Source organism: Lathamus discolor, chromosome 2, assembly GCF_037157495.1.
Source record: "Lathamus discolor isolate bLatDis1 chromosome 2, bLatDis1.hap1, whole genome shotgun sequence".
Classification (NCBI taxonomy): domain Eukaryota; kingdom Metazoa; phylum Chordata; class Aves; order Psittaciformes; family Psittacidae; genus Lathamus; species Lathamus discolor.
The window spans coordinates 105,896,989-105,923,807 of record NC_088885.1 but is presented as its reverse complement, the minus strand read 5'-3'; the positions used below and the strand labels follow the sequence as shown (position 1 = coordinate 105,923,807).

At 41.6% G+C, this 26,819-nt stretch overlaps 1 protein-coding gene across 3 annotated transcripts; it reads left to right on the top strand.

Moving 5' to 3' along the window:
• The first annotated feature begins 8,050 nt into the window (after positions 1 to 8,050).
• CIDEA (cell death inducing DFFA like effector a) lies at positions 8,051 to 23,041 on the top strand. Of its 3 annotated transcripts, XM_065667963.1 has the most exons (6): positions 8,051 to 8,210; positions 8,850 to 9,101; positions 13,044 to 13,200; positions 13,390 to 13,536; positions 15,450 to 15,631; positions 18,778 to 23,041. In XM_065667963.1, the coding sequence occupies exons 2-6, from the start codon at positions 9,064 to 9,066 to the stop codon at positions 18,908 to 18,910; spliced, it is 657 nt and encodes a 218-aa protein (XP_065524035.1). In that variant the 5' UTR covers positions 8,051 to 8,210; positions 8,850 to 9,063; the 3' UTR covers positions 18,911 to 23,041. The 3 variants fall into 3 exon arrangements, with proteins under 3 accessions (XP_065524035.1, XP_065524037.1, XP_065524036.1); XM_065667965.1 differs by lacking the exons at positions 8,051 to 8,210; positions 8,850 to 9,101 and adding an exon at positions 9,460 to 9,575 and having other exon boundaries at positions 13,118 to 13,200; XM_065667964.1 differs by lacking the exons at positions 8,051 to 8,210; positions 8,850 to 9,101 and adding an exon at positions 11,508 to 11,640.
• The last annotated feature ends 3,778 nt before the right edge of the window (positions 23,042 to 26,819 follow it).

Here is a 26,819-nt window from a genome sequence, read left to right as displayed (position 1 = left end):
CTTCTGGATTTATTTTCAGAGACGGCTAAATTTCTACTCACCCTGATTCTGTCCTGTAATTAAACAAGCTGCCAGAGCCAGAGGGAAACAGCATGCTGTGACAAAGCATATCTCTGACCAGCATCTGGATCAAGAATGCCTGATGGAGTAGCTGCCTCTGAAACACATGTTCAATTTGGAAGTGTTAAACTGTCCTGATTTGAGACTGATAATTCACTGTGCTCTGCCTCATGCACCTGGAAACACTGGAGATTCCATCACCTGTGCAGGCCTGAGATGCTATGATAAAACTCCTGCATTCCATCACTTTTTAAAGCAAACAGCCAGTGCAAGTGCTGGAGTATTAGGTGGCAAATACATATGATGGCTTAAGGCCATGCAAAGCAGAATATTTTCTGCAAATCCTTATGACTATTTATTTCTGCCTAGAGCTGTTTGAAGAAATGAGGGGGGTACATACATGAGACCCTTAAGTATCTGTTTCCTTCTCCGGGTTGTACAGAAGCAGTCTAGCAAGATACAGTGCAGTCATTGACCTAGCAACATTGAGATCCCTTTTTGTTTTTGCTGTCCTGAAATGTCTCCGCCACGACTAGCAGACTGCTGCTGCCTGGGGATGTACCTGGCTGTGCTGCCATCCTGCACAATCTTGCAGCTCAGGTACTGTGGAACTTTAACTTGTCCTAACTTGAGTCCTGTTCATACACGAAAATAGACCAAAAACCACTTTCCTAGAGACTAACTCAGACAGCCTGCCTCGTCAATAGAGGGCAGTCCTGCACTGGGCTAGTTTTCTGCGACAAAACACATCACCTAAGACAGAAATGATCCATTTTAAGGGATCATGGGTCTACATGTATCCACCGTAAGAAGTAAAATGAACACTTTACACTAATAGGGAAGAAACAGCATCACAGAAAGAAATGCACTATACAGAAAGAAATTAAATAGGAATATAGTAGATATATGGAAACAGGGTAAGATGCCACAGTTACATCTGTGGAAATAATATGAAATGCGACCAATCTCTACAAGGTTGTCCCAGGAACAGCACCAAGTTTTAGGCTAAAATGACAGATTGGCCCAATGAAACGTGTCTTAAAACAAGTAGGCAGTGCTGGCAGAGCTCAGCAGAGAGAGCCAAAACCTTCGCAAAACACCTGCATCCAAAAGTCTTTGCGCGTCCTCTCTGAGCAGATCCAACCTCCCAGGCCTGCACTGAGACCAAACACAGCTTCCTCATAGACCTCTTCTACAGGATGCAGCTGAGGAGGCAGCCAGTGCACACGTGTCCACCAGATCCCTCATGCCTACACTTCCCCTAAAAACTGAACTTAACTGACATAAAACTCTTAGTGTTAAAACAGGCTGACATTTTACCTTGAATATGCTTATGGCACTATATTGTGCATATAAACATACAGCCTGTTCTCTCCGCCAGTAGTCCCCAAGAGTGACTACATCAGAACTGCTTTCTTCTTTCCTTAAAAACAAACAAAATAACCCCAAACCAAAACATTAAAAAATTACAAGTAGGCCAAAGTTTGGCTGAGAAAGTTGTTGAGAGGGAGGCCTTGGCTCAATGCCCATCAAAAATCAGTAGAAGTCTTTCCATTTACTTAATGGGCTTTGACTGAGCCCTAAATGAAGGGGGTAGAGGATGGAAATCTGTGCTAATTACCCACTAACAAAGAACTGTTTTGAAATAATCTGCTGCCATCTGTCTTTGTTTTGCTAACCCCATCTGCTGGGCCTGAACTGAAAATCCATCAGATGAATAAAAAACTACTTAATGAAAGAATGATCCCTTTACATTTCTCACCTTCAGCAAGAACTACTCTTACTGACCATGCGGGAGATTTCCTCGCATAATCACAACAAGCCACCAGAAAATTGTGAGGCTGCAGCTGCTACATATGTATGTATATATGCCATGCAAGTTATAAAAATAAGTAGATTTCTTCAGTCTCAACGAGCTGCTATAAGATTTCTATTGGAGTAAGAGGTGCCAATAACATTATCTGGCTTTGGGGGTAGAAAGGCATTTAAGTCTCTTTTAATAAAAGATTGGTAACATTTCATGTGATTGCTCAACTCTCTCTAACTATATGGACACAGCTGATTACAGGTATCTAATGCCATTGCATGCAGTTTTATACATGTACATGTCTACCTGGCGAAGAAAAAAAAAGAAGCAAAGCTGTGGAGGACCAGATTATTGGATTCGTTCTAACACAATCCTCTTTTTAGAGTAACCACCTATAAGGAAGAGTACAGAAGCTTAGCAACAATCTGACAAATGAGCATCCCGTCAGAGCTGCAGAGGAAAGGAGGGGATACAGCTGAGTACTGGTTTAGGGGATGTGAAGTCTATCCCTATGGGAAGAAGTGTCAGGCACAACACAGTGTGAATGAGTCTTCCTGAGACCATCACAATTCATGATCAACATAAGATGATCTGTAATAAACAGATTCTGGTGAATTTCTCTAGCTCTAGTCACACAAAAAAAGAGCACTCATACAATAGAGGCCTACAGAATGTTTTGGGCTACCTTCTCAAAGCATCCAGAAGGTTTTACTGACTCCAGCTCCAAAGAAGTCACTTTCTAATTTCAAATCTGTGAAAGACCCAAGCAGGAGTTACAATTTTATCAGCATACTATATTTTACAGACAAAATGAAGTTTTGGTGTAACTTTACAGAAGTTCAGTGCCATTTCAGAAGAGGTTGATTTGTATGACATGAATGTCTAAAGGTCACAGAACAATGATAAAATATTTAACTTTGGTGACTTAGGTGAGGCTCCTTAGGCTCCGAAGTTACTCTGCAATAAGGTGTCACAGAAACAATCATTCTCAGTCACTCATCACAGGAACATGGGTGAATATGACTGTGGATATTCCAGCTCTGGGTATGTTTAAGAGCTCTCCTATCATGTCTGCAGTGGTAGTAATATGCTCCTAGTATCTGTCAGAAAGAGAACAGATCAAATGTGACCATGAGATAAGGCAGGCAGCCCCATATCTTCTTTAACATGTTCCACTCCATTTGAAAAACTAAACCAGACTGGGCCAGGTGCTGTTTGAATGTTAGATCACCAGGAACACATGCCTGGTTGGAGCAAAATGATAAACAGCATGATTTCATAAGAATCACCCAGACTTATCAATGCTCAACTGCTCTAGCTGCACCATCAGTGAAAGGGTGTAGTAGCTTCATGCTCAGAAGTGTTTTGACCCACACTAATTTTCTTTGTCAGGCATATTACTCAATGGTCAGAGTCAAAACCAGCAAAGCCAAAGCTGAGAGGACAGGAGACAGCTACAAGGGCTGGGGCCAGTGAGGGGAGGCACAAAGAGAAATCTGAGGTCATGAGGAGGGCAAGGACAAGGACTTTGGAGCCAAGCGGTGGGGGGCAGGAAGCTGCAAGCGAGTAGTGGTTGAAAGAGAAGGGTGAATGGTGTGGCACAGTTGTTCACATCTGGGAAATATTAACCTTAGGGCACAGACCCATTCCTCTCCTTCTGCAACCTGACTCATCTAAACGCAGTCCTGAGAGAAACCAGTAGGTGTTGGGTGCACCACAGACCAACCCAATGGCTAACAACTATTTCTATTCCTAAGGGATTATAAAAGACAGCTACACACATTTGAAAATAGTCCCAGTGTAAAAAAACAGACCTGTTGGCATCTGAAAGATGACTCTGGATATTTTACAGTCATGGGTACAGAGGCAGGCCAGCTCTGGCTAGAAGGTATTCAGCTCCTAAGTCAGGCATGGACTTCAAACTAGGTCTGACAGTCATTTGACTTTGAGAGCTCCTGCAGCTTACCAAGAGCCTTTTTATTCAAGGAATGAAAGTACTACCTGAGCAGAATCTAAAAGTTGTAAGTCATAGCAATGTTTTTCTCTGCCCATTTCAATCTGTGGTCCCTAAAAATTCCCTAGTGGAAACTTCACATGCACATAAATTACTGTGTAGCATCTATGCATCTAGCTCCTGTTTGTGCATCCCTTAAAAATTATTGATCAAGCTCAGAGGTCAACAGATCACAGGCTGAAACACACTGATTCAAATGACCTCAGGAAGGTCACCCATTAAGCTGTCTGATGGTTACTGCCTTAGTCTTTACGTTTTGGATCAACCCAAAATACAATAATGGTTAATTCTAACCAAACTTTGAAAGCACACCATATAAGATATAAACTAGAGACGCTCCTCATCCAAGAAGACTTTTTTAAAATCTACTTTTTAATTAATCAGTACAGCTACCAAAGAAGCATGAGCTCACAGTTCAGTCTGGGAGTCGGGAGTTCTGGAGCGATGTTTGAAGTCTGAAGCTCTTTAAAATCTGCTATAAAAATCATAACATTACTTTGCAGCTATGGAACAATTCCACACTTGATAGAATCATATAACCATGGAATAGTTTTGGTTGGAAGTGACCTTGACGATCATCTAGTTCCAATCCCCCTGCCATGGGCAGGGACACTTCCACTAGACCAAGTTGCTCACTGCCAGGAATGGGGCAGCCAGAAGATAGAGGATGATAGCCTCAAGGGGACAGTAGCCTCTCATTTTGTGGAGAGATGCTTAATGAAATAAAATTTAAATGCTTGTAAAATAAAAAGTCATATTTCTGTCTGAATAATATTTTCCTATAGGGAGTATCGCTAAACAATAATAAAGTGTAAAGATGCTAGAAACAAACAAAAATAACAGCAATTTAGTTTTATTGGAGTTTATATGTTTTTTTTTGAAGTTGCAACTTTTGAAATATAAAGATTTCAGATTATCCTTGGCATGATCAGAATAAATAAATATTAATTTTCCAGTACATTGGTTTCAATAATGACCCTCATTTCTGCTTATCATCACTGCTGCCACAATGTAGCTCTCAGTAAGTCAGCTTTCAGCTAAATACTTCGCACAAATACAAAATGTTTTCATATTTGAATTATGAAAAATTCATTCACATGTACAGTATTGCAAAGGGGGTAAATGAGGGCAAAGGCTGGCCTTCTGATTTTAATACCCAACTATAAAATGTCTACATTTGAATTCATGTTTGAAGGATTTCACACCACTAAACTACCTTTGGCAGGGTATTTTTTTCCCATGTATACAGCATGTGCCCATCCATCAACAGTTTCTTATTAAAATTATTGAAAAACAAAAAAGAATAAAATAAAACAAAATGCCCACCCATGAAAACTCAAAATAAACAACATTTTTCTGGGCCAGATGGTTCACTGCAGCAAAGTATTAGTCTGTTGCTCAAACAGGGTTTCAACATCGAAATCTTTGCTGTCCACAGAACCATTTCCAGCCAATTACAGAGGATTTTAATTGGTAATCCAAAAAATGTTCCCAGCTTCTGCATATCCTTGCAGAGCAGCGAGATCACCTTTAGGAGGAGCCTTATCCCCTCCTGTACACCTACTAAAGACCCTCAGGGGCTCCTTCAGAGCTGTTAGGCATTATAAAATGCAATTTCATTTATAAAGATTCTGTCAAAAAAGTAGAAGATGATAAAAAGCACAGTCATCTTTCACTCCACTGTCTCATCTCAAAATAATCAGCTTTATCTAAGCCTTCTGTGATAGATGCTTGTCTAATTTGCTCTTCAAAATTTTCAGTGATAGTGTAGTAGTCGTTAACGTAAATATCGAGAATAAATAACCAAACCTTTAACATGAACAGCCTGACAGAAATCAAGCAGAACCAGAGGCAGCGGAGATAGAAATCTGCTGAATAGTAAAAGCAGTTCAGAAACAATTGTCATTTTGAGGACACAGTGAAGAACAAAAAATTGGATCTTCATGAAAGGGTAAGAAATTATTCATTTTAGATACGGGATGGTCACAAGAGTTGTTATAAGAGAAATCATGATCAGACTTAGCCAAAAACAGGAAGGGGCTGAAAGGCTGAACAGAAGGTTAACTTTTGCAAATCTAAGCCAGCTCTTGTAATCTGCTACTTTTATTGCTAATGCTGCTGTAAATACATCTGTTCACTTCTTGCACTCCTCTCTTAGATCAAGGGAGGCAAGGTACAGAAACACTTTATTCTGTATTAATCTTGCTCATGTAGTTTGTCAGAGCTTTAAGAGAAGGAATGTCCAAATTGATCTTTGGTGTCCTGGTTTGTCTTTCATCACATTTGAACACTGGCCCAAGCAATGTCTCTGTCCAACTGATTTACCATCTTCAGTTGACAACTGATTCCAGCACCAAACTGTCACCTGAGAGTTGAAATGTTTCTTAATGGACAATTTAAATCTCCTTTCCTACAGGTTAAGCCCCTGTAGGCACAAAGAAAATTTTATGCCATTCCTTTTTGGAGTTCTCTAACATCACTGAAGCCTGTGACTCACACATCCACCCAATCTTCCTGTTTCCCAAACTACACAGCACATATACCATGTTTTCTGGATCTCTCATCATTCCCACTTTTGTCTGGGTTTGTTCTGATTGGTCCATTTTTTTCTTGAAGGGTGGTAAAGAAAACCTAGCCTAATACTGCACACTCACTAAGGTGAAGCTGATGCAAAACTACTTCAAGTGCATTCTCCTTCATGTTAAACATGCAATGTGCAGCTCTTTTTTCATAGCGCTATGACCCCTGTGAGGAGAGACTTAAGCAAACTTGTTTAACTCGAACTGCAGTGAACAAGTACCACGTGTGGAGTTAGTCACTGCACCTCAGCAAAGAGACAGTAAGATAACAATTTAGTAAGAGGGATTAGTACAATTGGTTAACTCCACCTCTAGTGCTCACCCCTTTCAACATCAGCTGTGTACTTTGTCCCCTCCATGACGACTGTTTTCATGATGACTTAAGCAAAATGTTGCTAAGTACTCTGGCCTCCTCACCTCAACCTACAGTTCATTTTCCCTCCCTGTAAGATAGTGGGATGATTCTACCTCTTACAGCTAGTAATTTTATACTGAATGTGGTCTTTTATCTTTTTAAAAGATCGCACTCTTGGCCTTGGCCAGCCAGATATGTCTCATGCGACTGTTTTATACTCATCTTCGGTAGGTTCTACATACATCCCATCTCTATGCTGTCTTGCCTATAGATCAAAGTTCAAAGATATTTTTCAGCTGAGATGCCCAGCTCCTAGGTCACTGATTTTACCCATCTGACAGTTTTACTGCTGCTTGCTCAGGAAAAAGGGATCATTAGTGGAGCTTGTGAAACTACTGGTGGCATCCTCTTCTTAAAGATCAGGACAGACTTCAAAAGGACACGTTTTTCCTGTTACTCTTCAGTCAACAATTGCGTTTGCATTAGTTATGACAACTGCCATGCAAGTTGAAGCACAATGTCACTGAAGCAGCATGTCCTTGCAACACACATTGTCCCTGCCTTAGAGCCGTGGCTGGCCTTACAGGGGGTATGTCATTTGGAGGGCTGCCTGGCAGTGGCTACACTGGTTGCATGTCTCTGTAGAGACCTCAGGAAAAGGCATGGGACCAAGGAAAGCTAAGCTCCTGCAAGACCAAAATTTCCACTTCTCCACTTTCCTGTTTGGAAAAATCCTTAAAGTTACTGCAATTTCTATATGGCTTCCCAGGGGCACTCTCCCTTCCCTTTCACATGCAGAGGTAGGAAGAGACAAACTGTCTGACAAAATATCTTCTCCTTCATCCCTATTTTCTCCCTCCACAACAGGACAAGCTAGTATATACACAACTTTTTTGACAGTAGAGAAACACTTAGTAAGGATTCCTTACAAATGACACTTTGCATAAATAAGTTCAGCTGTGGCCGACAATCAACCACAAGCTAGAAATCAGGCAAAACCATTGTAGTCCAGTGCTCAGAGAACTGTTTACTGTTCCCTGTTTCCTGCTCTCCATGGTATATTGTCAGTGGCAAACTGCAGAACTGTAACAAAACTAAATGCCATAGAAAACAGGAAAAGAATGGGTTAACATAGGAGAACAGTCCCCACACACCTGCAAGACCTGAGCCTAAGTAGAAAGAGATAAAAGTCTGGGCTCAGTTTCCCCAGGGGAATTTTGTTGGTCTAAGCTTGCTCTGAAGAAAGGAGTTATTTACTTCACCAGGCTGGGAAGGAGATTCCTTCCCAGAAAACAATTTGCCCTGGCCTGAAAGGTTGGTTGTTTCTTAATAGCTGACAAGTGCCCCAAAGCTGAAGATTGAAGCTGGGGTCAGCCTGCCTGGTAGAGAAGCCTGGTGAGTAATGAAATGCTGTGAGTGGCTCTTCATGCCCTGAAAAGGCTAATGCAGGAAAAGAGATTGCTTTTTTTTTGGCAACCAGGTATTTTTCCTGTTCCTGACCCTGGGGGTGCCCTGGGTGCTGGTGGCAAGGGCCTTCAGAGTCTTTCCCTGACCAGCAGTGGCAGGGTTTCCTTGTACGGGTGCTGGCCCTTGGCCAGGTTGTTGCTTGAGAGAGGGGTCTGAGGTCCTGGCCTTGTGTTCCCTGTGCAATAGCGATTGGACAGCTCTAAAAAACAGAGCCTGACTTCAGAGCCAAAAACTACACTGTATTTGTGTCCATAGGCATGCATAAAAAACCCTACCGTTATACCTGCGCAGTGAACAGAAGTTGCTGCTCCCATGCCTGTAGGAATAACACTAAATACTTCTACTGTATTCATTAATCCAGGCTGTAAGCTTATTCACAGGCTCTAAAATCAGAAGCTGAGACACCCTAATTACAGCATTAGAGCAAATCAGCCTTAATCTGTTGATTTGCTCTAATGCCGAGAGGCTTCAGATGAGATCGGCTTCCCCTGGTTCTGTATTAGCTGTAACTAGGTAACACCTAGTATGTAACTCGCGCACAGCAAAGCCCTCCTGGTCCTTCCCTAGGTAAATCACCGAGGACGACTTCCTTTAAACGCAGCTGGGGCCCCGCGCCGCCGTGCCAAGCTACTTGGGGCGGTCTGCCCGGGCAGCACACCCCCGCTCCGGGCACGGTCGGGAGAGGCCGGACTGTGCGTCGGGTCCGCCCCGCCGCGGGGAGGAGCGCCGCCCGCAACACTTAACCTTCGCGCCCCGAGGTGCCCCGGGGCCGGGACCGGTCATGGAGGCCGCGCGGGACTACGTGGGTTTGCTGGTGCGGTGAGTAATGGGCGCCCCGCGTAGCCCATAGGCTCCACGCTCCCCGGCCCTGGCGGCCGAGCGCCGCCTGCCTCCCCGCTGGTCCCGGTCCGGGGAAGCGCGGGGAGAGCCGAGGCTGGGTAACTGTCAGCGTCCGGGAGCGAAGGGCGGTTGCCAGGCACAGCGTGAGGGCTAATCACAGGCGGCCTGTGCCCCTGTTAAATCTGCGGGACGCTGTGTGGGAGGAGCAAGCTCTCTCAGCCTTTTGAGCCTCAGACGAAGTTCCGAGGGCCGTGCGAGCAGGAGCTTTGCAGCCTTAACCCTTGTCTGAGGTCTAATGGCTGGGACGCGTTCTCCTCTCGGCAGTGGGGAAGCTGCCCTCTGGTGTGCAAGGATCTGGTGCGGTGGGCGTGGGACCTCTTGTACCCGGTGGCAGCATGACCACGGTTCCTGGCCCCTGCTTACGTTTCAGATGTGCTGACCGCGTCCGGAAAGGTTTGTCTGTATGCTGCTCACAAACTGATCTCCTCCCAGCTGCGGTTCTGGTATCTCTACCTACAGTTAGTGTCTTAGCAGAGAAACCAAGTCTGCAATCTGGTTGAGCCCTAAGTCTCCTGACTGATTTCTGGCTTTTGGTTTTGCTTCACTGTTACTGCATTTGTCATTTGCCTGTGAACTCTAACCTAAAAGTCAAATCGTGCCATAGTCCGAAGCCACACGTGTTGTGCAATGTTGACTTTTTTTTTTTCAGAGTGAGGCCGAAGACCATTGCACCACATTCTTAGACAAACATACAAAGCATACTGCTAGCAAAGATAAAGGGGGAAATGTGTGTATAGGGCTCAGGGTAAGCTTTTGATCGCCTGGTTCTCCTAAAAGCAATTAATTCATCTGTCCCACCAGCCTTGATGCTACACTGAATGCTTGGGGCAGTATCTGTGAGTCCCTCTCTTGCAGGTTATAGTTATACAAAACAAACTGGATAAGATGCCAGAGTTTGAAGATGTTTCCTCTTTCAATTAAAAATAGGTTTTTGTGTGTTGCACTGACATGGAATCACTCCTTTAGGGAAGAGTGAGGACTTGATCCTTTTAACTTTGAAGACTAATAGAACAGCAGTGTTGTCAGTATCCAACATGTTACTTTACTTTCTCATAAAGCTGACTGCACCTTGGTATGTTCCTTTCCACCTCTTGTTTCCAGACTTAGCTTGATCAGCTTTCAATAGGAAATTATTTTGGTAACTCCAAATCTAGCAGAGGAATTCCCTGCCTCAGGAGTCAGTTTGTCTGGTTTCTGAGGACAGCTGCAGCAGAAAGGATCTTTCCAGGAGCCCTGAACCTAGACACTGTTGGAGTCTGTGGCCTTTTTGTGTGTGTAAACAAAGAAAAACAAGCTTTCAGTAGCAGGCTCAGCAATGGAAGGGTTCACATTCTGTCTGGCCTGTTTTTTAATCACACTGTCTTTTGTTTCCTAGTACTTCTCATTAACTGAAACCTCAGCCTGTACTGGAGCTTCATAAGCAGATGTAGTTTAAAGATGACATTGACTGGTTTTATTGAAATGCAGGTGAAGTGGCATCAGTGTTAAGACTTGGACTCCTGTTAAGTGGCTGTCTGGTGGAGCTAATGGAAGTTCTGGTTTATTAATCTGTTTTGTTATATTTCTCTCTGGCTTTTAACATCTGATAGAACTAGGCAGCAGTGTGTGGTGATTGATCTTGAATCCTGGAGAAACTTCTCAGAGTTGCAAAATGTGGTTTGTATAGTTGGTTGTTCTAAAGCCTGAGGTTGAGCACTGTTAGTTCAAGTCCTGTCCCTGTGCTGTGCCTGTATCGGGATGTATGTTTTGGCTTTTTTCCTTATGCTTTGTCTTTGTGAATGGCAACTTGGCTTAAGTAGTGGGAAATAAAACTGTTCAATGGAGCTGGTACTTTCTGTCTTAACAAAAAAGAAAAATCTTGGCAGTGCTGTCATATATACCACTCAAGTAACTATTCTACATGCTGGTTTTCAAATGTGTGAGAAAGAACAGGATGTAACTAGCTCTGAAAGCATTGTCTCTTGAACCTCGAGTGTTGTGCTTTCTGACACCAGGGAGCCCCGTGAATTGGAGTCACCAGCCCCAAGGTAGATGAGCAGGCTTTGTATCTGAGGAAAAGACCCAAGTGATTCAGAATGGAAGCTGCCCACGGACCAGCAGGTTGATTGGGGACTACTAACTTAGTCAGTGAAGACATTAACAAACACTCCTTCTTATAGAATGCTTCCTTGTCTGTGGAGCTTCAATGCCTTAGTTAGTGCTACTCTGTCACCTTGTCTTCCTCCCAAGTCCTGACCCTTTTCCAGGAAGAAAGTGCTTATTAGCTCTTTAATTTGAAACAGTGCCTGTCTCCTGAAAACTATATTGACTTCTCATCCTCACCAGCTTCGTTACAGGAAGGAGAGAGATGCCCACCAGCCATGGGTATATATGCAAACTGTTGAAAGCCAGGGACCTTTAAAAAACAAACAAACAAACCCCCAAAAGCTCCAGTAATGCTGAGGAGCTTTTGAGGAAGGTAAGTTTTGATGTACAAAGGGCAATAGACCAAAGTTCTGTAGAGAACTCATTCAGAATGATAGCAGAAAGTAAATTTATTGCTGAAACTATCTGGCCAGTCACAAAAATTACTTTCTATGCATCACAGAAATATGCTTAAAGACCAAATAAGAGATTTGGAAAAGAGAGTTATTCTCCCTGGTCAGTGTGGACTTGAACAAAATATGTGACTGGGACATAATTAGTTGAGTAACTTGATGCCATTTCATCATTGTTTCAAGAATTCCTGTATTCACTCCCTGACTGCATGAAGAGACTGTCAGTTCACTCCCTCCCCCCTCTGTAAAAGTATCTGATGATAGATTTTTCCTACATACAGATCTTTTACACCTATGTGGAAGAATAAAATTGGGTGCATCCCTTTCCCAACCCTGTGCAATTCAGTATTAAGGAGCAAAAAGTATACAGGGGGCAGTCCAGGAGTGTGGAAGACAAAGTATTGTCTACCTTTAAAAGACTTGTTAGAGATCAATCCTTTCCAGGTGTCATTCAGCAGGTGATTTTTGGCAATCTGGCTATTGAATTAACCCATGTAATCTGGTAGCTAAAAGCTGTCATTAGATGTAGATGGGAGCAGGTCTGTACCTTGGTGTGGGAGTAAGCAGTTACCAGTGTTTTGTACTCAATTTACCTAAGGGAAACTAAACAGTCACTATTAAAATTGCTCAGGAAAATTTAAAACTTTTTTCTAAAAGTGCTTGAATCTTCCAGCCCTTCTGGCAGCTTTGTCCAACACTATACATTTATATACTTTGATCTTAATTTTCAGTTCATTTGACTTCTTTTGATACATGAGGGTAGAAGTCTTATTTTCTGATTTTCAGAACTAGATGAAAATTTATAGGCTGTAGATATTATTTACAAGCTAAACACCTCAGCTGGAAGACAAGCTTAACTGTATCAAAATGCTAGGTGTTTTGAATATGGGTAATATGTTCAGTCTTCCAAAAGCAAACGCAAATAATTAGTTGGAAGTAGTCTTATGTTATCTCATTGAGTGTTTTTGTTGCAGGGAAAGAGAATGATCTAAGTAGCTGAATTAGAAAGGCAGCTCTTACTGCATTCAGAGTTAAAACCTGTCAGCCTCACTGTAATCATGACCTTGACATCAGCTGGCCCATATCTGCTTGGAATGTTTTTAATTGTAGAAGTGTTTTCAAATGTCACTGGTAAGAGAAAACTCGGAGATGACATGTCTGTAGGGCTATGTAGTGTTTAGTTTTGAAAGTAAGCTCCGTGGGTCTACCATGACCTGTGAATTACTTGAATAATGTGCTTACCTCGTTGAACTCAACAGTCCTCCTCCTTGCAGTACTTGACATGGCTATTTTTGTAACTATGGTGAATTTTTATTTGTCTTAGATCTTTGGTATCCATGGGAGCATCTGTGGGAGCAGTAACAAAACAGACCCTGTTCCCTCCTCTCATGCCTGCAGGGCGACCTTTCCGTGTGTCGAATGCCTCTCGAAGCAGCCGGAAAGGAATTGTGGCAAGCAGTCTTCAAGAGCTCATCAGCAAGGTACAGCAAACAGCCACGCTCTGGATGAAATTTAGTGAAGTACTGTATCACAGAAAGGCAACCCATAGACCCTTATTCTTCTAAAAATCATTACTGATGAAGTTGGGAGAATATGTCAGATAAGTAAGTCTTACTAGGAAAGGATGGGTCTTCTTCTGAATGCTAAAAATCTACTGTGTTTTTTTGCAGACTTTAGATGCCTTTCTTATATCTGCTGGAATAGTTACTCTGGTTTTGGAGGAAGATGGCACGGTTGTGGACACAGAAGAGTTCTTCAAGTCTCTGGATGATAATACACACTTCATGGTTCTAGAAAAAGGACAGAAATGGACACAAGTAAGTGTTGACTGCCTCCCTCACTTGAATAGAAGTGGATGGAAGGATTTCTGTGGCTGCTAAAATTGTTGGGAAGAGGGGAGAAAAGGAAGAAAACTTCCCCTAAAGGAGGCAAGGTATCAGTGTAAAACGGATATTGCCTTGTGAATACAGTAATGGTTTAGTGAAGGATATAAAAATGCTTGTGTTTAATCTTGCAAGCAGCTAAAAGTTGTCATCGAAACCTAATGCTCGTCTACATGCATCAATATCTTTTAAGAACTACTACGACTGGCTAGCTTTAGCCTTTCAATCATATCAACTCAGTGTCCAATTTGTGTTTTTGTGGGGGAATAGTCATCTGCATCTGTAAGAGTCAAGCTCCTAATAGTCTTCCCATGAAATAGTTGTTGCTAGAAAGCTAGCATCAACATTTCTTCTACCAGGTGCAGAGCTGGCAGAGGAGCTGTAAGCAGGCCTACCATTTTTGTTTGTATATAGATGGCTTACTTGTGTGGCTCCCTTTTCTCAGTCTCCTGTTGTAGTGTGGGCAGTTTGTACATTTTTCCCCAGGATACCTTACTGGCTTCTCAATGTGCTGCATCTAGGCTGTGAGTTCCAAGAGCAGAAAAGAAGTTGCAGTCGGGGTATGACGCTACCTTGACTGCCTTATGTTCTCTCTGGCACTGCAGCAGAACCAGTTTGAATGCTGCCCCTCTTCAGTATGTGCTGTATGACAGCAGAAGGCCTGCTTTAGCTTTACAAATCATCTGAAATGTAGCACAAGCTCTGTCATGCTGTATCCAAATATTCTGGGTGCTAACAGAGGACATACATTACAAAGCATACTAACTACTTGTACATGTCCAAAACTGTTGTTGATAGGGGGCCCTGTTGCTGAAGCTCAGAGACTATCAAAGTAAAACAGGCATAAAATTGCTGGCTAATGATATACTACAGTGTTTAACTTGGTTTGACTTATCATGGCACTGTCTGAGCGCTGGGGTGACAAGTACAAAAAGGCCCAGTCTTACACAACTTTATTGCTTCATTTAGCATGAAAAAATAGCTTGGCAGTTGCCAAGTCATTAACCTTGAGTGGAATGTGCTGAGCAGAGTATCCCACTTATCCACTAGATGTCCCTGTAAATATGGTTTTTCTTTACTATTTTCTTTGGGTTTTTCCCCCCTGGAAGCAAGATCCTGAAAGCATTGCTGTCAGCCCTGAAGCAGACAAGGGCTGCTTTGAATAAAGGAGGCTGGATTTAAGGTGGAAGACGACTTTCTATGCTCCTCCTCCTTTGCCTTTTCTCTTAAAAGCTCAGTACTAAACCCTGGGCCTAATCAGTAGTGGTTCCTTGCCCATGTTACTTTTTCAGTAGAAAGGAAAAGAGAGGTATTAGGAGCCAGGATTTGAAATGAGGACCTGACTTTTCACAGACGTCATCTTTTCAGGTATCTAAGAGTGCTCATCAGTGTTGTGTTCCTTCCTAAATGGAAGAACCCAGTGTCACCCTGGTTATTTGGTGGCCTGTTTCAGTGTGGACAAACTGTGCTGCCTCAGCCAGCAGCTGGAACATACCAGGGTAATTAAATGGGAGGAATAATGTCCAGTAGCATTACCTGTGGCTTCAGTATGCTCTGAAGAAGAAGCTGTTACAGAAAATAAATATTCAGGAGATGCTATGTTGCTCTAGGACTTCTGTGTCTGTTTGGAATAGCTCCAGAAGCCTGGCTGGGACTTGAACAAAATTATGTAAGCTACAGACTTATTTTTCGCTATGCTAATGCTTTTAATTCTAGTTTAGAGCTGATCAAGAACTAGCCCCAAGACTGGCATAAGCAAGCTGCTTCTAGAGATGCACAATTAATGATTGTCTTGCTGTAGTTTCCTGGCTCATGGTACAAACTGTCTTTCCCTCTCTTTAAATTAGACAAAAAATGGACTTGCCACTGTGAGACAAAAGAAGAAAATGGGAGTAGCTAACATCACATTTGATCTGTACAAGCTGCACCCTAAGGATTTTATTGGCTGCTTAAACATCAAGGCGACCTTCTATGAGATCTACTCTGTCTCATATGACATCAAATGTATGGGAGCAAAAAGTGTATTGCGGTAAGTATGTTTCCCCTATTGATCAGGCATATTCATTAATGTAAAATCTGGCTCTGTGAAGCAGGTGTGTGTATAAATTTAGTATTTTTAGTAATTCTTACACACTGTCCAATATGCTGAATCTTGTTTTGTAAGGTAGATAGCGGACATAGCTTTTTATGGGGGAATTTCAAATTTCCCCCAAGGCAAAAATCTTACCAGCTCATATTAACTGCAAGGGTGTAGGTACAGCCGCTTTGCTTTCCTGAGAGAATTTCCCTAGATTTCTTAGATATGTTTGAGTAATGCAGGAGTCTGAGGACGAAGCATTAGACCCCTTAAAGGGGAACCTACAAGGGGATGAAATGAGATGGATTTGAGATCCAATGACAAAGGTCTTAAAGCTTGCTCAGGCTTTCCAATGCCTGCCTGCCAGATTCACTACCTGAGCTACACAGAGGTGAAGGGAAATGGGAGAGATATGACAATCTGATATCTTAATGTGAATTTGTCACCTGATGTCACTGTTGTGAAGCAAACTGGTTTCCGAGCAAACTAGGAGCCTCACAAGGACCAGTGTTTCTTACAGGACTAATCTGTGGTGGGTGGGTTGTGAGTTTAGTAGAACTGGCTGTTGGAAAATGCTGTCTTATGCAGGGGCAAAATTATATCTGTCTTGTCCAATGCTTTCAACAGTGTGTTGAAAGCCTGTGCCTTGTCAAAACCAGCTGTGTCTTGCTGTGGTTGAAGAAAACTTATTCTGAGTCCAGATGCTTTCACAAAGGCGCCATACTATGGCAGCTGTTGAAGCTGCAGCCCTGAATTTCTCTACCTGACCTTTCAAACTCTGTTTGACACAATGGTGGTGTGTTGCTGCATTTTGATACTTGAGGACCAGATCTGCTCTGTACAGAACAGACAGTTGTATATGCTGTGAGGTTTTCACTTCCTCTGAGCAACATGTAGTCTTTAAAGTCTTCAAATAGCCCCTTGTCTCATGATGCAGATATTAAATATTGTAATGCTAACCTTATTCCCTTTCTTTCAGTCTGACTGACCTCTCCCACTTAGATGGTCCCTTGCTTAATCTTTCAGGCTATAACTACTGTGACTGTATATGAAACTCGTCTCTCTAGGAATGCTGCAGTGATTATCCAGTTACATGCTATGCCCACCTGCAAAACTGGCTTCATTAGGGTTTATTCAAAGCAAAGGTTTACCCTCAAACAGCTGCACTCCTTCAATTCCTATGTTTGTCAAGTCTCTTGAGCCAGAACAAAACTTGTACCTGGCTATCTGCTATGGAGATGAGTAGCAGCACCAGAACTTGCACTGCTAAGGAAATGTCAAAGTGACAGTTCTGCATCCCTGGCAACACAGGGCAGTTGGTGAGAAAGAAGTGGTGCTGGCAAACAGCTGAAGTAGCTGTGGAGCTCTTCTGGGGCAATGTTATGTTACAGAGTTGAGCTATAAGGGAAGTGCCAGTGTCAGGGTGGGAAAATAGCCTGCTAGCAAGGAACAGGGGTGACAGAGATAACCTTGGGCACTTGTGAACACAACGATGAGATGGCCTGTTTCAGTTTGCTGTTGATATTGGAGACAGATGATATATTCTTGGTGTAGTGCCTTTGCTAATGAGCTCCAAATTGCAAAGTGATGCCCTCTTCCTGGGCCCACCTGCGGAGTGCAAAGGACTTTAAAATGCTGCAGTTGTTCATCAGTGGGTGGGGCTCAAAGCCTGCTAGACCCCATTAGTGTGTGTCCCCTAATGGTTTCTCCCTGTAGTGTTCAACTGAAGGATCAAATGTCCAATTCAACAAATAACTCACTCCATGGCTTAAGTGACAACTGCTCTTGTGTGCAAGCAGAACACTGCAGCTGTTTAAAAGCTTGGTACCAGGTGCAGCTTTCTTTACAACTGTAAAACTCCTTGGCCTGTATTATCTGGTGGAGGGAAGGACATACTGAAACAGCATATGTATGGGAAGCACAAATAAGGGTACAGTGGGTTTTTTAAAAGCTTCCCAGGCTCTAAGTACAGAGTATTCTACTCTTTTGAAGCACTGGATTTTGACTGCACACCTTCTTTCATCATAGTGGAAAAAATGAATTTTTAAGAAGAAGACTTTGCCTTTCCTAATAGAGTTCAAATGAGAAGTGAATTGACAGCAAACAGTTCACAACTGCATGTTTCCTCAGACAGGAATTCAAAAAATCTTCTTCCTTTTTTGCAGGAGAGGAAGGCTGATCGGGTTTCTGCATCTTCAGAAACTGATCCATTTCCAGTTTTGGAATGGTTCTGGTTCTTGCAAACCACTTCCCCGATGCCTCAGTCAGCTTCATACTTATGAAGGCCTGCTTAACTTTCAGGGGCTGAGGCTTGAATGTAGTGCTTAGTACTGATGTCCCTATTGTTTCTTGGAGAATGGAAGGAAGACGTAGTTATAACAGAGTTGAATAAATGAATATTCAGATATGATCATCTCTGTTCCCCTGTGATGATCCATGTTTATATTGGAGACTTCTGATGCCTACCTGATCTTAGTTTATGGAGCTGTACTGATTCTCACACAATACTATATATTTGAACACTGATATTTATTAAATCTTAAAAAAATAGTTGTGAGCTAAGAATTCTTAAGCCTTGAAGCTTGGACAGCTTTAATTTGTCTGGTTTTGCCTGTTTTGCTGTCAGGCATCCACAGTAATGTGATTGCTCAGCTTCAGATCTAATCTAGTTTGGTCTGTAGCTTAGAGATACATGCAGTGCTGTATTAGTGAGTGGCCTAAAGGTGAGATATGAGGTGGCTTCATGATGCAGGAATGCTGCCAAGCTCCCAGTCAAAGTCATCTTTGGGAGTGCTCGGGTAGTTTGAGTGATGGCTTTGCAGGAGGATGGTAAATGCCTAACAAGATGCCAGCCTGCTTTGTTAAATGTGTTCTCTGGTTCTGCCAACATGTCAATAGTTTTCTGTTGATCGAGAGCCACAGAAGTATTTTTTTTTTTTTTTTTGAAAGAAAGTACAAAAATTACCAGCTTAGAAGTGAAAGGGAATGAGAGTTAAGTTTATCTGCCTAACACATCCTAAAGGTGGCGTGGGTGGGGAGAAAGGGGTAATGTCATCCTCCTTGGTGACTTTTTTATTAACAAACTGCTTTTCTTCTAGGAAGGTGCTTCAGCTGATGTCCCATGCAGCACAGATAACTGGACAGTTTCTTCTTTATACTGGAACTTACATGTTACAGTTGATGGGTGAATATGATGAAGATGGCACATGTGCAAGATCAAGACGGGAGTAGTGAGCCCAGCTGCACTTCTGATATTGGATCTTTCTGCTTAAAGACTTTCTCCTGCCCATATTTGATTATAGTGATGTAGGTAGGGGGATATCCGCTGATGTGAACTAACAGTTTTCCCGTTTGGGAATGGTTGTAGGCCTTAGTCATAAAATAAGTGTTTGACGTTCACAGGCTCTTAACACAGCAAAAGGATGTGTGCCTAAAGCTGAGAATTTGCCCCAGCAACTCAAAATGGAAAATAGGTATACTTGCAAACTTGTGTGGAATATTTCTTGCACTGATCAAAGCATAATGTGTTTGGTGTTTTTTCATGGCTGTCTACTTGCCTTCTGAACAGACTGGGCTGGGGTGAGGGGGCCTATATTTTTTTTTTTTGTTTTAGTCCTTAACAGTGCTGGTGTTAGTGCCCAGCTGGCACTGAGGTACAAAAGGGTGAAGTGTACTTATTTACTGCTGCTAACAACAGAACTACACAATATAACTTAATCTGGGTTCAGTGACCGACTAATGAAGTCTTAATTGGAGAAGTGCAACTACCAAGCAGAAACTTAAAATTTAGCCTTGCTTCCCTTAAAACAAGTAAAAACTTTTCATCATAACTCTTTATACTTCAGGCCTACAAAGAAATTCAGGTTAGTATAGCTAATACATGTTGAAGACCTGATATATTTATTTAATGGGTCTGATGTTCACTTCTGCCTGAAGTATTGAATAATTCACCAGTTTAATGAATATGGCTTACAAACAGCCTCCTGAGCTTTCTCCAGGAGTTAGACTATCACTTCTGTAATTTCTTTACTGTTTAGTTACAAGGTGACATAACATCCCAAGTTGTACTTAAGGTACAAGTAAGAGATGCTGGATTTTGATGTCCCTGTGTTCAGGGAGAGCAGCAGGACACTACCTACTCTTGTGTAACATACGTATGCTCTAAACTGGTTATTTGCAGTTTTACAGTCTCCCAAGACAAGCTGTATTAAGGACAGAGTTTTTAATCCTTAAATAGAATTGTCCATATTGTTTTCTACAATTCAGTGAATGGCTAGTTTGACCAGCTTTCAGGAAGCTTTTCCTCAACAATATAGAAAACTGGAAAATTAGCAGTTAGACATCTTGTGTCAAAATACAAACTCCCATTGCTGAAGGGGAAAAGCTCAGCTTCGTTTGTAAGTGTGTATTTTGAAGCTTTCATTTGCCTGCTCGTGAAGAATTTTAGTAAGTTGCTATAGTCTTGCATAAGACTGAAAGCTGTTAAGGAGATGGCAGGTACAGGTAAATGTGTCTGACCTGATGGCAGGTGCCACTAGGAACAAGCCCAGGTGACAGCATGAACAAATGGGGCAAGAGAAGAAAGCAATGGGAGAAAAGGAAAAAGACCAGTGTGGACCCCACAGTGCTTGCCATGCACTTACTGAGAAAGGAGTCCATTAACTGTGGGCATCAACTGCATTGACCAGTCCAGGGAAAACCTAGTCTGCTAAAAGAAGGAGCCAACGGGCTGAAAAGACCAAGCATCATGGTTGGTGGGATCTATTCTGACCTGTCAGCTGAGTCTGTTCACTATATATGGGAATATTGCTCTCACTTTTGTCTGAAAATTCCACCTTTATATGCTTATTTTTACCTTCCTTTTATGGATGGGACCTAGCCAGCTGGAACTGCATCTTTCAAATCACTGTTGTGATGAAAAGCAGTCTAAATCCAAGTGTTAAATGTACTGATGAACACGAATTTGGTAGGTCTGTGCAAGTCTCTTCAGTAATGGTATTATAAATAAGTAGACAGCTAAGAAAAACCTTGGTTTTTTCCCTGATTTCTTTTGTTTCCCATCTACATCTGACTGCCCGCTGGAGGAAGCAGGGAGGGCACACTGCGCTAGGCAGGGTGAGGACTGGTTCTTTCCTGATTTCTTGCAGGGAAGAGTGCCTGTAGCTTGCAGCACTGTCAGGTTTCCTTCAGAAGAAAAAAATCTATTCTGTGAGTAATAAGAGATCATATTAAAATGAAGCTTAATACTTCATCTGTGTTGTTCTTAACATCCCACCCAAATGATTGTTGCCGTTATAATTGTTGGCTAAAGTCTTTCTACTCCTATCAAGGAATTGTATTCAAACTGATGCAGTGCAAGGACTTTGTCATTAATTCTTTCAGCTTTAAAGAACCATTTATTCTATTAGAACAAGCACACCTCTTGAAAGCAAACTCTGTATAATGCTCCTAGGAATATTTATGTTGCTAATGGTGGGAACATCAACAGTAAAAAAACCCCAACCAACCAAACTTGCATAGTTCAGTACTGCTTTGTGTGAATTGCCTCTTCAACATCTGTAATACAAAAGCTTTTGCAAGTCTGAACTGTGCAGTTCTCAAATTCCAGCCTTCTATAGCCAGAGGCAATTGTTACAGAACACTTCATAGTTTCCAATGGCACTATCTGAGAACCTAATGTGATCTAAAATGCTAACTCGGTATGAATTTGTGATGTTTTTAAGCAGCTGCTGCTTTGACAGCTTAACAGTTAAAACTTGAGTTGCTGAAGGTCATGTGAGCTGTGAAGTCTCCATCTTAGAGCATCTCCCACTGATTCAAAATGCAAACAGCTGAACAAAGTAACTTAGCTTTGATATTTTCTCAAAATAGGATAAGTGACTTGGAAATTGCACGAGTCTGAATTGCTTCACTGCTGCTGAACTTTGGTTTTGCCACAGGCTTAGTATTTGGGAGGTGATGTTTGCTACTGTACCAATTTCTTTCCAGAGATAAAGTTTTGGCTTTGGATCAGACCGAAGTAGTTTATCATTCTCTGAGTTAGAACCAGTTTGATTTTATTTTTCACAGGCTGCTTAGGAGGCATAGCTTTTACTTAAGCTGTGTACACGATAAACAGCAAGAACAACTTCAGCATTATCTGTCAGCAAATTATATACAAGTGGTGTACAGTATCTAGCAAGAAACAGAACAACTAAAAGCACAGGCTTCTAACTGCAGATACATAGAGAAGCAGCTAGCTTTTCTACTTGACAATTTTAACTTTAACTGAGCTTATGGAAAGAAAAATTAATCTGTACTTGTTACAGTTGCAGTAAAGGATGGGAGCAGTGACATGTTGGAGGTGTGAAACATGTTTACTGCCTCCTTGCTTGCACTGACCCTTTTTGCCTGTTGCTTTGCATCACTTGCTAACAATGCACCAAGTCATACTCTCCAGTTACCAAAAAAGGAATTTTCACTGAAGTACTCGATCTTGTTGACTCAGGCACTGTTCATGTTCTGCAGGCAAAACAAAGTTGCTCTATTCGTGACTAGAATGAAGGATCTTGTAGGTTTTTTGTATGTGTAATTTATCATTACTTAATTTCCTTCCTTTCATAAACCCATGAAGTTGTTGCTTTCTTGCACCTTTCTATTATTTCAGGAAAAATAAGATTACAAGCTCTTCTGTCCAGGGGGAAAGGAGAAGGCAAGGTTTAAATTCCTTAGACCATTTTGAATATGCTCTAGGAAACATCCTGAATCCCTTCCCAAAAGAGAAGGGAAGGATAAAGGGAAGTAAAACTTTGAGCTGGAAGTTTTTTCAGTAAGTAGAGAGGTATTAACAGTTTAGGAAATGTTGTAGTTTGGAATGTTAGCTGTGACGATAACTACGTGTGATCATTTGTAACTGACTAAAATTATAACTCTAAATCATTTCAGCATGCTTTTTCCTGGGACGGCGCTTGAACTGAAGGCACAAGCTTATTTAAGTAAAAACAAACAAAAAAAACCTTAAAACCAAAGTACAAAGTGTATTTTTGATTTGATACCTCAAGTTTTAGTGGAGGTACTAATGTGATTAACATGCCACTTCAGCTATATATTATTATCCTGATGGGGTTTAGAGTTTATCACTGCTTTCTCTACCTTACCCTGTCATGTATGCAGTTAAGATATTTATAATCATGAGGATTGCTACTTTGCTAAGAGAAAAGATAGTATTTTATAATGTCACAATTTTCAAGATCAGTAGTTTAACTTGCTATAAAAATTTAGGTGGGTGAAAATTGTGTCAGTGATGGCAATGTTTTCTGATGTGTGGTGCCAATTTTAAGGAACACTGTCCATGAGTAAATAAAACCAAATGGTGGCTTTGGATGTTGTCTCTGTTAATTTCCAGAATCACTTGTTCCTGAAATAATCTTGAATGTTAATGGATCTGTGGTCTGGCACAGACAGTAACCAAATGCAGGACTGTGACAGTGAAGTAACTGGATACTATTATGTAGCTCTGAATTCTTAACTTTTTACTGCTGACTCATTTTCTGGCCTCAGAGAAACTGTACAAACTGTGTTTCCTTTCATACAAAAGGAATGCCTTCCTTCATCTTTTACCAAAGCTGCAAAAGATTACTGAGTATGGGAGATAGAAGGCTTTGGCAATCTCTGGTTTTCACAAAATATAGTAATGATCAAGGACCTCTTCTTATAATGCCTCACAGAAACTCCCTGCAGTTGTTTATCTACAGATACAGTAGTATATATTTGATTGCAGGGAAATATTAATTTAGTGAAATATTAGGTTTGTCTAGTTCAGGGTTAATTTAGTCTTCAAAAGGAGTAGCATGTAAGTGTGATCAGTCTAGCATACTTGTTATCTTTTTGCAGATCTTGACTATTGAGCAGTTCACCTCTTCTGGGAAAACCAAAGTCTGCCTTCTGCAAAAGCACAAAATAGCACTGGGTTTAGTGGGAAAGTTTTGGCAGTGGGAGGTGAGGGGGTGCTGTGGGGGTGACCTCTGTGAGTAGAGACCTGGGGTCTCTGGTCTCTGTACCTGTGTTGTACAGAGCTGCTTCCAGCTGCCTCCAAAATGAACCCACCATTGCCCAAAGCTGAGCTCTTCAGTCAGTTTGGTGCTGCCTGTGTGGAAACACATTTAGGAAAGGGTAAAAAGGCTGTGCAGCAGCTGTGAGACAGGACTAGAAAAACGTGAGAGAAACAACTCTGCAGAGAGAGCAAGGTCAGAAAAGGAGAGGAGGAGGTGTGCCAGGTGCTGGAGCAGAGGCTCCCCTGCAGCCTGTGGTACAGACCATGGTGAGGCAGGCTGTGCCCCTGCAGCCTATGGAGGAGTGTGCTGGAGCAGATACCCACCTGCAAACTGTGGAGGATCTAATGCCACAACAGGTGAGCATGCCTTGAAGGAAGCTGCAGCCCATGGAGAGCCCAAGCATGAGCAGGCTCCTGGCAGAGAGGAGTCCGCACTGGAGCAATTTTTCTGGCAGGACCTGTGAGGACCCATTGGAGCAGCCTGTTCCTGAAGGGCTGCACCCTGGGGAGAGGATGCCTATGCCCATGCGCCACTTGGTGCCAGACAGAGGAGGTGGAAGAGTTGGGAATAAAAGAGTGAAGTTGAGTTTAGGAAGGATGGGGGAGGGCAGGAAAGGAAGGAGATGGTAGTTTCAGTTTTGTCTTTGTTTCTTGCTATCCTATTCTATTTTTTATTGACAATAAATTATATTAAATCTTCCCTGAGCTGAACCTCTCTAAGTGATGACGATAACAGGTGAGTGAGCTTCTTTATCTTGACCCATAAGCTTTTTAATCTTATTTTCTCCCCATGTTCTCTTGAGGAGATGGAGTGAGAGGGAAGCTGGTAACCAAAGTCAACCCACTACAAGTACAAAACACTAGAAGTAAAAATAAGCAAAAACCAAGCTGTTAGTGCTAAAGGTGATGAGTAAACTTGGAAACAAATGTTTTGGAGTGGTTTCTGGATGGCTTTTGCAGGCCAAGGTCAATGTTTTCAGTTGTCATGATACAAACTGTTTACTAACCTCAATCTCAAGCATGGTTTATCTAAGGTCACGCATCAGTCTGAATCATTTGCAGAGGGCCCCACTCCTAACGTATTCCTGGTTAGAAATATTTATTAATAGATATTAATTATCACTTGAAGGAGAACATTGAAATAATAATTGTTTTATGAAATGGCTAATGAAATGTAACACTAGAAATCCAGTATGTCTTAATAGACTCCAGAATCAGGATAATGCATTCTGTGCAGCTCCAACATAAAAGGTTATCAGTGTTCTAAAAATTCTGCTTTAATAATTAGCATACGTTATGTATAGATCAGGGTTTTTTTAAAGTCATCTTTGAATCATAGAATCAACTAGGTTGGAAAGACCTTTCAGATCACCAAGTCCAACCAGGAGCACCCCGGGACTGCCAAGACAAGATGTAATGACTGTCACAGGGTGGCTGTGATTCTGTTGTGTGGTTAAAAGAAAGAAAAAAAAAAAAAAACTTAGTCTATTCTAGATCCACAGAAATCTCAGACATATAAAAAGTCCTTTAAAGTCCTAAAGTTAGGTATAATTATTTCTGACACATTTTGTAATTAAACCAGTAAGTTCATAATCCTTCATGTTAAAAGCACTTCTAATTACAAACCATTTTCCCTTGCACAGGTACATAACTTGGTTTGCTGCTGCTTTTTATTAAGTAGTGTTTTCAAATGTTCTTCTCCCATCTCAGAATCAGGAAAGAGCAAGCAAGAAAACAATAAATGGTATTATTCAAATATAAAGACTACTGATTTATTACTGAGCTAGACAAACTCAAGTCTACAGTACTCTCTAGTTTACTCCTGAAAAGCTGAAGTGCAAATGGCATAATTTCAGTGATTCCTATATCAAATGCGCTTAATTTTGGCGCTCGCCCACTTGCAGCTTTCCTGTTTTCTTGCCCACTTAGAGAAGTATAGAAAAGCTGCTACAGCAGTTGCACAATGGTGTTCTGATCCCTGAGTGATCATGCTTTCCAAATCAAAATCACTATCTTCTAGAATAACTGATGTATTTCCAGAGACAATATTTATTCAGAGACTCTGAATATCTGCAATCACAGATTACTTAGTAATAGCTGCAAATAGCTAGCTACTCCAGTCTCCCAGAAAAGCCATTTCATCTTTGGATGAGATAATCAAAGTAGTTCTCCTTATCATTATAAGAATTTTCTACAAACTGCATTAAGATCAGAATTTCATCTAGGTAAGAAAGTACAGTCTCTAACAGTTTCACCTTTATGACCACTGAATTCAGTATACAACTCTCTCAATTCCTCCTAGTCTCATTTGGCCCTGACATGGTACCCTGTTTAGTTTTCACAAGTTGTGATCACTGAAAAGAAAGCAGGTGTTGTCACTAGCAGCATAAGCAATGACTAAAGGGAGTAGAAATCCAATGGATGAAAGTCACTTTTGTTTCCGTAGCTTCTACCTTTGCAAAGGATGAGGATTTTGATGGTTGGTTGGTTTGGTTTTGTGTGTGTTTTGGGGTGGTTTGTGGTTGGTTGTTTTTGACGTTTTGGGGTTTGGGTTTTTTTGTTTTATTTTCTCAGAAAATTCCTACATTCTGGTTTTCACTTGGAAGCTCCCACCATTTTTTGCACTGCTCTTGTTTTCTGTTATCTAAACCTTTCTCTATATCTGATGCCATTATCTAAATGTCATCAGCTTCAAGTACTCAGTTCCTTCTGCTATTTTTATATACCTTGCTCTGGTGAGTCCTTTACACATGCAACTTTTTATGTTGTTCCTCTTGTGCCTTTCCATCACCTTTTCCAGATTCCCTTTTGGCCACATTCAAACTAAAAATACTTAATGACTGAGGAAGCGGGTGGGAGGTGTATAAACAAATGGAAATTTTAAAAAAGGATATTTATATCTGTCTTTATCTGTATTTCATATTAAGGATTTTTATATAGAAATTGTCAGCCTCCTTGTTTTTTGTAGCACTTACAGCATAGCTGTCTTCCATACTAACAAAGCTGCCGTCCTGAGATAAAAAGCTTTTGCTTACTTTGAGTTGCACTCTATTCCTGACATATCATACAGGCCACACATATATAAAGTCCCTGTTCAGTACAGAGACA